At 40.1% G+C, this 12,347-nt stretch overlaps 1 protein-coding gene across 1 annotated transcript in view; it reads left to right on the top strand.

Annotated features, from left to right (window-relative positions):
• Positions 1-12,347, top strand: part of foxj3 (forkhead box J3) — a 165,743-nt gene that overhangs the window by 133,069 nt on the left and 20,327 nt on the right. The window contains exons 6-7 of the mRNA XM_088338043.1: positions 347-475; positions 5,148-5,319. Coding sequence (XP_088194169.1) covers positions 347-475; positions 5,148-5,319 — 301 coding nt within the window. The remainder of the gene's footprint in view (positions 1-346; positions 476-5,147; positions 5,320-12,347) is intronic.

Genomic DNA, 12,347 nt, shown 5'->3' with positions numbered 1-12,347 from the left:
GGTCTTGTCAGATGAGACCAAAATTTACTTTTCGAGCTGAATACAAAGAGTAACACACCACACTGAAAACACCACCCCCACTGTCAAACATGGTGGTGGCAGCATCATCTTTTGATTGCTTTTCTTCAGCAGGGACTGGGAAGATTTTTTTAGAGTTGGTGGGAAGCAAAAGTCCAGAGTTCAATCCTAGGTGGCGAATAATTTTGCAGTGCCTACTTTTCCATTTTTTACTTGTTAGTACAATATGAAATGTTAAATACATTTGGTTTCTTTTCACGATTGTGTCTCACATGTTGTTGATTCTCAGAAAAATATTTTAATTGTAATTGTTCCTATGTGTCCTAAGGTGGCGCTCTACAACACCGACCAGGAAGGAAGTGACAGTCCGAGAAGCAGCCTTAACAACAGCCTGTCCGATCAGAGCCTGGCCTCCGTCAATCTCAACAGTGTGGGTAGCGTGCACAGCTACACGCCGGTAAGATTGGGCTGCACTGTTTTCTAGGTTTCTGTTTTATTAAGGGGCCAGGAACGAGTTTCAGAATGACTTGAAAATACGGTTGACTGGAGTGGAGAAATGAATGCCAATCCTGGCAGGGGCACGTCGACCTTTAAATTCTGAGCAGTTGCTGCAAACAGGAACAATAGTTGTCACTTTTTTATGTTCACCAACACAAAGTAAAACTTGTTTCTCTGCCTTTAAACCTGAAGAGCTCCTTGCTAAATTTATTCTCCTTATTGAAAGACCCCCAAATTATTACAATAACTGGATAATTACAGTTTAACCTTTTTAAAGAGATCTTTAATTAATCTATGCCATCATGCGTTTTTTTCATTAAGGTCACAAGTGAGCATCTCAAGTATTTAGCAATATACAGGCAAATGTTTGGTTATCTGCTTTGTTCTCTTCTCTTGCCGTTAAAATGTATAAACATATTCAAACTACTGGTTATAATAAGCTAGAATTTAATTCAACTGTTATTTACTAATCCATCCATTATCTGCACCACTTATCCTCAGTAGGGTCGCGGGGGTGTTGGAGCCAATCCCAGCTATCTTCGGGCAGTGGGCAGGGGACACTGAATCTTATCCACTGCGATCCGCGTTGTCTAGGGCACAGTGGGTTTAGAATTACAATTTCGGGCCAATTTGGGGTTTTTAGATGTGCTCAATAGTCTGAAATGCGGTACATGCCACGAGGTTATCTGTTACCCCACTAGCTATAAAAACCAAAAACTCAAAAAAACAGGCACATACTTTTCCATGCTGTATTTTTTGTTCGAGGACGATATTTTGCTCTTCTAGAACGGTATGACATGATGTTGTCATTTTTTTCCAAATATTGTCAAAAAACGACCATGGAATACATAGGGAGTACTGGACTGTTTTTGCTCAGGTCCAGCTACCTGACCATAACTACTTTTTGAAAAAGATAAAGACAAAGTCTCCATTTATCAGTTAGAGATCAGCCTAATGTGACTTTGTCAATGCAAAGCCTCTTTTCACCCTCTGTCTTTGACATCAGTCATAAAAACCGTTGCTCCACCATTTGTGAAGGTACAACTTGTAGAATGCCATCTTAAACGTCGTATCACTACTCTCAGAAAGGTCTTGGCCTTCTAACTAAAGCTCCCCAGGATGTGTTCTCTTTGATCCACCGCAGCGGCTTAGAAATCTAAATGAAACTAGCGTTCACGGATTGTGACTCCATCCAACATTTCATCTGATCATGATGCCTTGGGAGGATGCGTTCAAAGAAGCCGGAGGTGGAGTGTGGCCCTGGGTGGACACGCTCCGGGATTCCGAGCTCAGGAAAAGCATAAAGGCGAACGAAGTGATTGTATGTGCACGCTTCTGGAAGGCAAACAGAGAGACCGCTCTTCTTCTGATGCCTTCCCACCAGAGATGCCCCCTCTCTCTTTGGTGTGGTCCTTCCATGTTCCTTTGCTCCAGGCGATGGTTATCGATCGGCTCGGGCTGACGGATGTGCTCACTCACTCACTGGCTGGCTGGCTCTCTCACTCGCGTTTGCAGAACATAATCCACGTCTTACACAAGCCACCACAACATGAGAATATATGTATATTTAAAAAAATCCATCGACCGGCTCCCTCTCAATTGCCTGTATAAAATGTCAGCTCATTTGTACAAACCTATTGATTTTCTTCTAATAGATAACGGTCGGCCACTTTGGCATGGGCTTAAGTGCCGATTGTTGTCAGCCTCATGATGTTGTGTTACTGTTTTGGGTGTGAGACAAGGTGGCAAGCACTGATCTGGATTGTTTCACTCTGGGTAAACACAAATCAGGGTCTTGTTTCAAAGCTGTTAGCGTCTCTGCCTCTTTGCAGGTTTTGATGAGCATTTATTTTCTTTCACTCGTTATATATTATACCAGTGGTCGACAACCACTGTGCCATGTGCTGTGAAGAAACTCCCCAAATTCCTTATTTTTTGCTTATAAGCCTTATATTGTATTGATTTGTTGACTTACACACCTTTTTTCACACAAAAATTAATTCAAAATTTGGATGTGTAGTATACTTTACGGTATTATAGCACAGTGATTGATTAGTTGAGAAATATGGCTCATCTCATTTGCTCAGCATTGAATAAAATAGGAATCAAACCCAAATTTTAACCATTAGTCCATTAGGATAGCCAATGGCCGGAAAAGGCATTCTGTTTTATCTTACCATCACACAATCTTTATTCACAGTGCCAAATTGTACAACATTGTATGGGAGCATTTTGGGAAAGAGTTGAGCCAAAACAATGTTGTACATCGTGGTACCGGGAGTGAGAATAGTCTTGAGGATGAGATGCAATCTAATGCCTTTTCCTATGCCATCTAGATCCCTGGTGGTCTAGTAATGTCACAGTGGGCTTGGGCTTATTATTATTGTTCTTGGTTTTATTTCTAATGGTAATATTGGGCGAAGTTGCGAGAATATAGTCATACATTGAATCAGTCTGTGGTACAGAAAATGTTGCCAACCACTTAATTATTTCTAGGTAATTACACTGAGGTACTTTTTAAAAGAAAAGCTTTAGTTGTAATTGTATTCAATTCATTCTAATTCAAATTATCAATTTTTCAACACCAATTCAAAATGTTTTCCACTGTATTGGCTCAAGATGCCAAAGTTTCATTTTCCCATTGTGAAACTGCTCTGAATCTGACAGAAGGCATTAACTATTTTAAATCTACACAGCAATTTGCCAATATATACATTCATCAAAAAATAATTTGGCACAAAATAAACATTGCACAAAAATAATATAAGATGATTTTGCTGAGACTTCAACTGTCCCAGTTATATTTAAACTAGGAAAATGTATTATGACAGACATTTTTATCAGTGATTTGAATTTGTGACGACAATTGCACCATTTGGATCGACTCATCCACTTGTATTATGTTATCCTTATGGACTAGGATTCGGTGGGTCCAGCAACAGGCGGACTTAGTGGCTCCTTAGTCTTTTTTTAAAAAATGTTTGATCGTGGAAAAATAAAAGACTTCTATTGTAGAAAAACATGGCACAAACTTGCACATGGTTTTCAAATTAATATATCCTACATATATAAAGTGTGTGTGTGTGTGTGTGTGTGTGTGTGTGTGTGTGTGTGTGTGTGTGTGTGTGTGTGTGTGTGTGTGTGTGTGTGTTATATATATATATATATTTATATATATACACATATACATCCATTATCTGCACCGCTTATCCTCAGTAGGGTCGCGGGAGTGCTGGAGCCCATCGTAGCTATCTTCAGGCAGTGGGCAGGCTACACCCTGAACTGGTTGCCGGCCAGTCTCAGGGCACACAGGGACAGACAACTCACTTGCTCATTCGCACCTAGGGAAAATTTGGACCGGCCAATTAACCTGACATGCATTTTTTTGGAATGTGGGAGAAATTGGAGTGCCCTCAGGAAACCCACGCAAGCACGGGGAGAACTCTGCTGCACATGCGCTAACCACTGCGCTACCGTTCTGCCCATATATATATAATATATATATATATATATATATATATATATATATATACACATACACACACACAGGCGCCTCGCTACTTCTCTTTTCGGTTCTTGCTGTTTCACTCCTTCGCGTTTTTTTTATTGAATTGTCTTTTTTGTCATTATTTAAAGCTATCGTTTATTGTGGTCAGAAAGAGCACAGAGTGAATGCTGCACATGGCAGATTGAGAGTGTGCGCGTCTTGGGTGGGCGTGACTGTTAGGGTACGCAACTGTGATAAGCTCATGTATGCCGTCAGTCAAATAGTCGGTGTGGGCATGCGCAGTCTACGTCTCCGAATCAAAACAAGTTAGGTGCAGGGCTACAGCCAGATTTTAGCGTCTCATTACATTGAAAATAAATTAATCAATTAAATCGGACTCTGAGTAAAGTCATAAGAACGTAAAGAAATGCGGATCACCTCCAGGTGCTCCATAGATTGTTATCGGGTCAGGAAAACGAATGAGGCTTGGCTATAACTGCTAAGCCACCGCTGTGGAACGTCAGTAATCACGTCATCTCGAGGTAAGTTTAACTCTTTGTGGTGGTTTTATGAAGATGCAACGCTTTTTCACAGATTTTCAATTTTCGAGGTTAATTCCGGTCCCCATTAACAGTGAAAACCGAGGGATATGTGTGTATATATACATATATATATATATATATATATATACACACAATGTGTGTTGCATTCCTTATAAGGCAATGTGGCTGTTTCAACATTTTGGGTTTGGGACTAGGTGGTGACCTGGCAATGCCGTGCACTATGCAATTGATGTGTTTTGACTCTAGCAAAAAAGCCACATGCTCTGATGACACCATGTCTTTTTCATTTATTTACAGCTACTTGAAACTAAAAAATTCTGTAAAATATTCCATGGCTCCTACGGAAAGATGAGAGCCGAGAGTATCTCGAAGAGAAAATATTTGTGTAATTCATGAGCGTGTTTCATCATGATATTGCACTGCTCTTTTGCACTCTACACGGAATCCCCTGCGGACTGTGTGCCATGTAACAAAACTTGAGTTCAGCTTGTTTACTTTCACAAATCAATTCTTGGGTAATGTGTTAAGCACACCTTGATTACATTTTTCCTGACCTTTGTCATCGTCTCCTTTGCCCATAGGTTACCAGTCACCCTGAACCAGTGTCCCAGTCTCTGAGCCTCCAACAGCCTCAATCCCAGTACAACATGCCCGATAGAGACAAGCAGCTCATGTTCTCTGAATTTGAAGATCTTAGTGCCTCCTTTCGCAGCCTTTACAAGTCCGTCTTTGAACAGTCCTTCAGCCAACAAAGTAAGTGGCATTTCCTTCGTTCTCGTTCAGAGTCATCAAGATGTTCTCAAAACATGATCCTGATCAATTATACAGTCTTGTGCGGTAGAGAAAGTGGCTAAATGAATTATTTCTATGAATATGTCTTCTTATTTATTCCTAATCTGCAAGTCAAGTCACATTGACAGTTGTATGCAAAAGTTTGGGCACCCCCTTCAGGATTTTCCTTTATAAATCATTGGTTGTTCGGATCAGCTATTTCAGTTAAAATATCATAAAGCAGACAAACACAGTGATATCTGAGAAGTGAAATGAAGTTCATAGGATTTACAGAAAACGTGCAATAAATGCTTTAACAAAAATAGGCAGGTGCATAAATGTGGGCACCACAACAGAAAAATTATATCAATATTTAGTAGATCCTCCTTTTGCAGAAATAACAGCCTCTAAATCAGGGGTGGGCAAACATTTTGAGTCGCGGGCTGCATTGGCTTAAACATTTTTTAAAAGGGCCAGGAGGAGAAAAAAATGTTGATTACATTTTTTGTATATAGCGATACAGTCTCGAATTCAAACCTCAGCAATACTTGAGTGTAGCACCTATGCTGTTAGACAGAGGAAAGAAAAGCTACTGGACGTGTTCTAGGTTTGAGGAGTGGTAATATTTATTTTGTTAAATATATTTAATTTCGGGCAGCATGGCGGGGCAGTGGTTAGCGCGTGTGCGGCACAGTTCTGAGGTCATGAGATAGAACCTTCCTGAGTGGAGTATGCATGTTCTCCCCATGGGTTGGGTGGGTTTCCTTCGGGCACTTCGGCTTCCTCCCACATTCCAAAAACATGCATTTCAGGTCAATTGGCCGGTCCAAATTGTCCCTAGGTGTGAATGAGTGAGTGACCTGTCTGTCCCTTTTTGGCTTGTGACTGGCTGGCAACCAATTCAGGGTGTTCCCTGCCCACTGCCCAAAGACAGCAGGGATATGCTCCAGCACCCCGGCGACCTTAATAAAGATAAGCAGTGCAGATAATGGATGGATGTTTTATTTATTTTTCAGTTGGATAGCTGATCATATACTCTAATTTCGTTGTTAAACTACTTTAGTAGCAAAAGTTACGTTTATCTGCACTGATAGGGTTTAGAATTAACAATCAATCTATTTTGTGTCAGAATAAGTTACACAGTAATACACTCTGAATTACAATGACAGTTCAAATGAATGACAAGAAGGTTCTTTAAATAAGCAAAGAAAACACAATTCCAATGTTTTCCAGTTCAGGGGATCCCAAATGCATGGGTGGAGAAGCACCTTTTCCGTTACTGGCTCCATCTAGTGTTAAAACTGAGAAGTTCAACAGAGTTGAGCTCAAGCACCATGTGCGGGCCATATTCAACTATATCTTCAGAACTTTCTGCGGGCCGCAGTTGACCCGCGGGCCGTAGTTTGGACACCACTGCTCTAAGTGCTTCCTATAGCTTCCAATGAGGGTCTGGATTCTGGTTGAAGGTATTTTCGACCATTCTTATTTACAAAACATCTCCACACCATCTCCAGGTTGATGGTTTCTGAGCATGGACAGTCCGCATGTAATCACACCATATATTTTCAACAATATTCAGGTGTGGGGACTGAGATGGCCATTCCCGAACATTGTACTTATTCCTCTGCATGAATGCCTGAATAGAATCTGAGCAGAGTTTGGCGTCGTTGTGTTGCTGAAGTATCCAACCCTGGCGCAACTTCAGCTTTGTCACTGATTCTAGAATATTGTTCGCAAGAATCTGCTGATACTGACTGGAATCTTTGCGACCTTCAACCTTAACAAGATTGCCATTACCAGCACTGGCCACACATCCCCACAGCATGATGGAACCACCACCAAATTTTACTGTGGGTAGCAAGTTTTGGCTTGGACTGTTGTCTTCTTCCACCATGCATACCGCCCCTTGTTATAGATAGATAGATAGATACTTTATTCATCCCTGAAGGGAAATTCACATTTCCAGCAGCATCCCTGAGCTGAGAACAGTACAATAATAAAGCCAAAAGAATACAATATACAAATACCCAGTGTGACGTGCAAATGCCCACTGTAGCGTGTTATATAGAATAACTAAATAGTGCTACACAGAATACATATTGCAGTAAGATTCGGTAATATCCAATGTAGGTGGTGTGGTTTAATGTGGGCCAGTTATGTCCAAATAACTCAATTTTAGTTTAATCAGTCCACAGTCATATTCCAAAATGAAGCTGGCTTGTCCAAATGTGCTTTAGCGTACCTCAAGTGACTCTGTTTGTAGCATGTGCGCAGAAAAGGTTTCTGCCGCATTACTCTCCCATACAGCATCTCTTTGTGCAAAGTGCGCTGAATAGTTGAACGATGCGCAGTGACACCATCTGCAGCAAGATCATGTTGTAGGTCTTTAGAGCTGATCTGTGGGTTGAGTTTAACTGTTCTCACCATTCTTCGCCTCTGCTTATCTGATATTTTTCTCGGCCTGTCACTCCGGGCCTTAACTAGAACTGTGCCTGTGGCCTTCCATTTTCTCACTATGTTCCTCACAGTGGAAACTGACAGCTAAAATCTCTGAGCTAGCTTTCTGTATCCTTCCCCTAAACCATGATGTTGAACAATCTTTTTTCCCAGGTCAATTGACAGTTGTTCTGAGGCTCCCATGTTGTCTTCAGAGAAGATGCAATGAGGAGATCAACTTGCAACTGTGCCTTAAATACCCTTTTTCATGATTGCTTTCACCTGTGTATGTAGGTCAAGGGGCAATGAGCTTACCAAACAAATTTTGTGTTCCAATAATTAGTGCTAAAGGTATTCAAATCAATAAAACAACAAGGGTGCCCAAATTTAGGCACCTGCCTACTTTTGTTAAAGGAATTAATGTACACTTTCTGTAAATCCTAATTAACTTCATTTCACGTCTCTGATATCACTGTGTTTGTATGCTATATGATACATTTCACTGAAATTGCTGATCCGAACAATCAATAATTTATAAAGGAAAATCTTGAAAAAGATCAGGGGTGCCCAAACTTTTGTAGACGACTGTATTTGTATAGCCCTTAATCACAATTGAGGCCCCAAGTGCTGCACAGACAACCATTACAACATTCCCTTGTCTGAAATTATTTTATTTTTTTATATGGGTATTTAATCCCCAAAGAAATTACCAATTGATCATTGGTCTAACAAAATTGATTGTATTAGCTTACAAGGTGCAATATTAATATATTTGGATGGTAGTCAAGTTTCCCATTACTAGTTTAAGAGTGAAGCTGACTTCAATAAATTCTCAAGTCATGTCTCATTTTTTTGTATAGCCCTTAATCACAAAAAAGTTTCAAAAGGCTGCACAAACGACCATTACAACATCCCCTGATCTGAAACCTACATTAGGACCAACTCCAAAAACTTTAGTATGAGGAAAACTAGAAAACCTTGAGAAGGTTTCCTTACGTCCCTTAAGGTCACAAAATGTCGGTAAAAAAAATATACCAAGTGATAGTCCTGCAGTGTGGTTCATGTAAAAGTGCCATTTGCTTATTGTAGATTGATTGATGTTGGACCTGTTAGGTGTTTGCAGTCAGAAATGCTAATAGTGAAATATGGGGGTTACATGGTGTGCTACGCAATGCAGAATTATTTAAGAACAGTTTTATTTTAATTTTTTTGACGAGACTTTTCGCAAGGCGTAATTTTTGTATGTCATTGGATTAAGTAGGAGTCCCTAACTAAGTACCCGCTGAGCATTCCCTTGCGTAAATGTCATCTCAACAGGGGGGCTTTTCTGTGGGGACGGATTGATATTTTAAATGGTAAGCGCACATTTCGAATAAGGTGGAAAAAAAATTCAAATGGTAATGAGTTCAATTTTGCGTTCCTTCTTATTTTCTAATTTACCTTCATAACAGCATAAAGTCCATTTCAAATACATCAATTATATACTGTTCCCTGCGAATGATTTGAACTGGGAATATATATTGTAAAATATGTACAAGGGTGGAAAAACTATACCCTATGTATTGAAAAAAAGGCAATCTTTAAAAATGTGCCGACAAGCCTCAACATATTAGATTGTGACAAATGAAGAAGCCACAATTTAGACAACCTATATTTCTACGCATCAAAATGCGTGAAAACCCTGGCATCTGTTTCTCGTCAGTGCTGAAATGATTTCTCTGCGCCGCCCGCGTCTCATCCGGGAAGCAAGTCCAAATTCCCCTTGTAATTCGGTTCCTCGGAGCCTCATCCGTCACTGTGATGGAGACGTGTCCTACTGTAATACATAGCAGCAGTGTGACTGTATCGATATTTGGATGCGGAGTGCTGCTCTCTTAAAAGGGAGGAGGGAAAAAACCTCAGTGGAAAAGTCCCGTTAGAACAAAATGCAGTTTTGCTCCTAATCTGATTGACTGGTAAACAAAGAGCACTTGACAGGCGGGTTATGAGCAAAGTCGTCTGCAGTTTCTGTGTATAACCCACTTTCGCCGATCAAATACATTTCCTGCTTTTCAAAGCGCTCCGCTCCCTTTCATCTATCATCTATGTTTCATTAAAGTTGCTACCTTTTTTTGTTTGTGCATGTTTATGCACATGCATCCCCTCGTCAGACAAGCTCCGGCAATTAAAAAGCGTAAATAATCCAGCCGGAGGATTTCACACACGGGCAGCCGTGTCGACAGCAAGCTAATTCGCTGGCTTTGATAATAGGTAATGAGCTGGCATTATTATTCTGCCGCCCCGTTAATTGCTTTTCTGTACTTCTCTGCTCGGACAATGGTGGTTCAGATAAGAGAGATGTACCTTGGGCACTCTTGCAGTAGGTGTTCACGTGACAATAGCTGAGGAATGGAAGCCACTTCATGGACTGGCATTTGTGAAAAGCATGGACTATCTGGAATTTTTTTTGATTTGTTTTCAAATTATATGCATTAAACCGTGGTTGTTTTAGTTCCGTTTCCACTTAAACAGCCCTGTACAATACATTTCTGTAAAATGTGAAAAACATGATTATTATTATTTTTCTTTTTAATGCATCATTATCATGCGACTTGTGGATCTCTGCATGCTTAATCAATCTGAGTCAACATTAAGGCAGCTGGACTGTCTCTAAAGTGCATGTACTTAAAAGTCCTTAAACATTTTTTTGTCTTTCCTATTAGGTTCTAAAATATGTCGTGTTCATGATTTACAATTGTGCAAATATAGTGCAAATGATTCCACGTGCCGGGAGAGTCGAGAAATGAAGTTTTAAAGTTGACCCATCTGGGTTGTTTCCTTAAAAGCTGTGACGTCATTGAAGGCACACAACACTTTCAAAATGGAGAATCCCAATCACACATGTTAGGCACAGGGTTCCTGTATGAACTGCTTGAAATCTTTGAAAATGCTTTAATTTTAAATTTGTGTTTTTAAGTTTCCAAAAGTACTTGAATTTCAGGTAAAGTGTTAGTAAATACTTGAACTTGTTTCAATGTTTTTCGACAGTTGGAATCGATAAATGATGCAGCTCAGTAGCCTAGATGGTAGGTCGCCCGCTCCGAGGCTGGGAGGTCGCAGGTTCAAGCCTCAGCCGAGTCATACCTAAGACTTACAACATTGCCTCCCTTTTTGGCGCTCTGAATTAAGGGTTGGAATTGGGGGGGTTTGGTCACCTAATGACTCCCAACACAGCAGTTGGGTCTATAATGGCAGCGCCCTGTTTGGCTGTGGCTGCATCGGCTCGCTATAGTTTAACTGTACGGGTCAGGTGTATCGACATTTCGTTCCGTGTGCATGGTTACAAAGAATGACAATAAAAGTAAAATATATTCTTCTATTCTATTTAATGAATAAAAATAAACAAGTTTACTTAAGAATGATGCAGACACTGCTCTCTGGTGGTTTCGCTTTGCCATTGCATTTCTTCTTCCCTCTAACTGCAGCCGACATTAGTTTGTACGGAATTGTCATATGAAGCGTCATCTTCCCCTAAGGGTCGCGCCCAAGAGGACAGGTTTATGTTACACCTAACCAGGGCACTATGAAATGTGTATTAGTACAAGGATTGCATATCAACCATGTACATTTATTATGGGTCATGCAAATAATTAAGGTGGCGTTTTCCAGTGGAGAATTGTTCTCAGAAGAACTTCCTGCAACTGGAAATGTAAGTTACTTATTACTGTCATTTTTACCCTACACCTATATTGGGAGAGATTTCTCTCAACAATATTTACTGATGTATTGTTCAGATCCACAAATATATTTGCGATTTACTCGAGAGCTTAAAATCATATGTCTTTATAAATGCACACGCAAGATTAAAAATCACATCGGTTAATGCAGATATATTTGTGGCTCTGCAAATTTCCTGATTCACACCTGATTCACACAAGGAGCCATCTCTCAATAGAATGATCACAATAGTTTCCTCCGTATGGCTGAATCAGTTTAGGTTTTGTGAACATGTTGGCCCCATGGGGTTGTTTGTACTATATTCTTTATGAGGGTGGCGGGAAAGTGTACTAAAGTGTACTACCATTGAAAGCTTGCCTTTGGTGTGGAAGCGCATGAGCGCAAAGGTATCAGATTGAAACATCAGCAGGCACAATAATGCATTTTAAAGTGTTGGGCAGATTTCTGAAAAAAGGTAATTAGTTACTTGATTTAAAAAGTAATTGCGTTACCCACCAGATTAGTGACACCCAAAAGTAGCGTGTTACTCTGAAAGTAACTATCTAGTTTTGAAATACCGTATATACTCGCATTAAAGCCGAACCACTAAAGCTGCAATCAAACCTGAGGAATCAGTGGAGCAGTCCTATTCCTTGGATGGCTTGTGCAATATTGAGAGCCTGTAAACAAACACTTAGCCGAGACACATGTATACACCGTAAAATGTATGATGTTGAAGTTGATCAATATGCCTTACAAATAAAGTAAAAATACTGATAACTAAATTGATAATTATGTTTATGTTGGAGTCTTGATTACGAACCACAAATGTAAGTATTTGTCTAGTTTGAATACAGGATATTTATTTTTTCTTGCAA

The sequence above is a fragment of the Urocampus carinirostris genome, chromosome 6, assembly GCF_059441175.1.
Source record: "Urocampus carinirostris isolate Australia breed hairy pipefish chromosome 6, RoL_Ucar_1.0, whole genome shotgun sequence".
NCBI classification, from domain to species: Eukaryota; Metazoa; Chordata; class Actinopteri; order Syngnathiformes; family Syngnathidae; genus Urocampus; species Urocampus carinirostris.
This window is presented reverse-complemented; position numbering and strand designations above follow the sequence as displayed.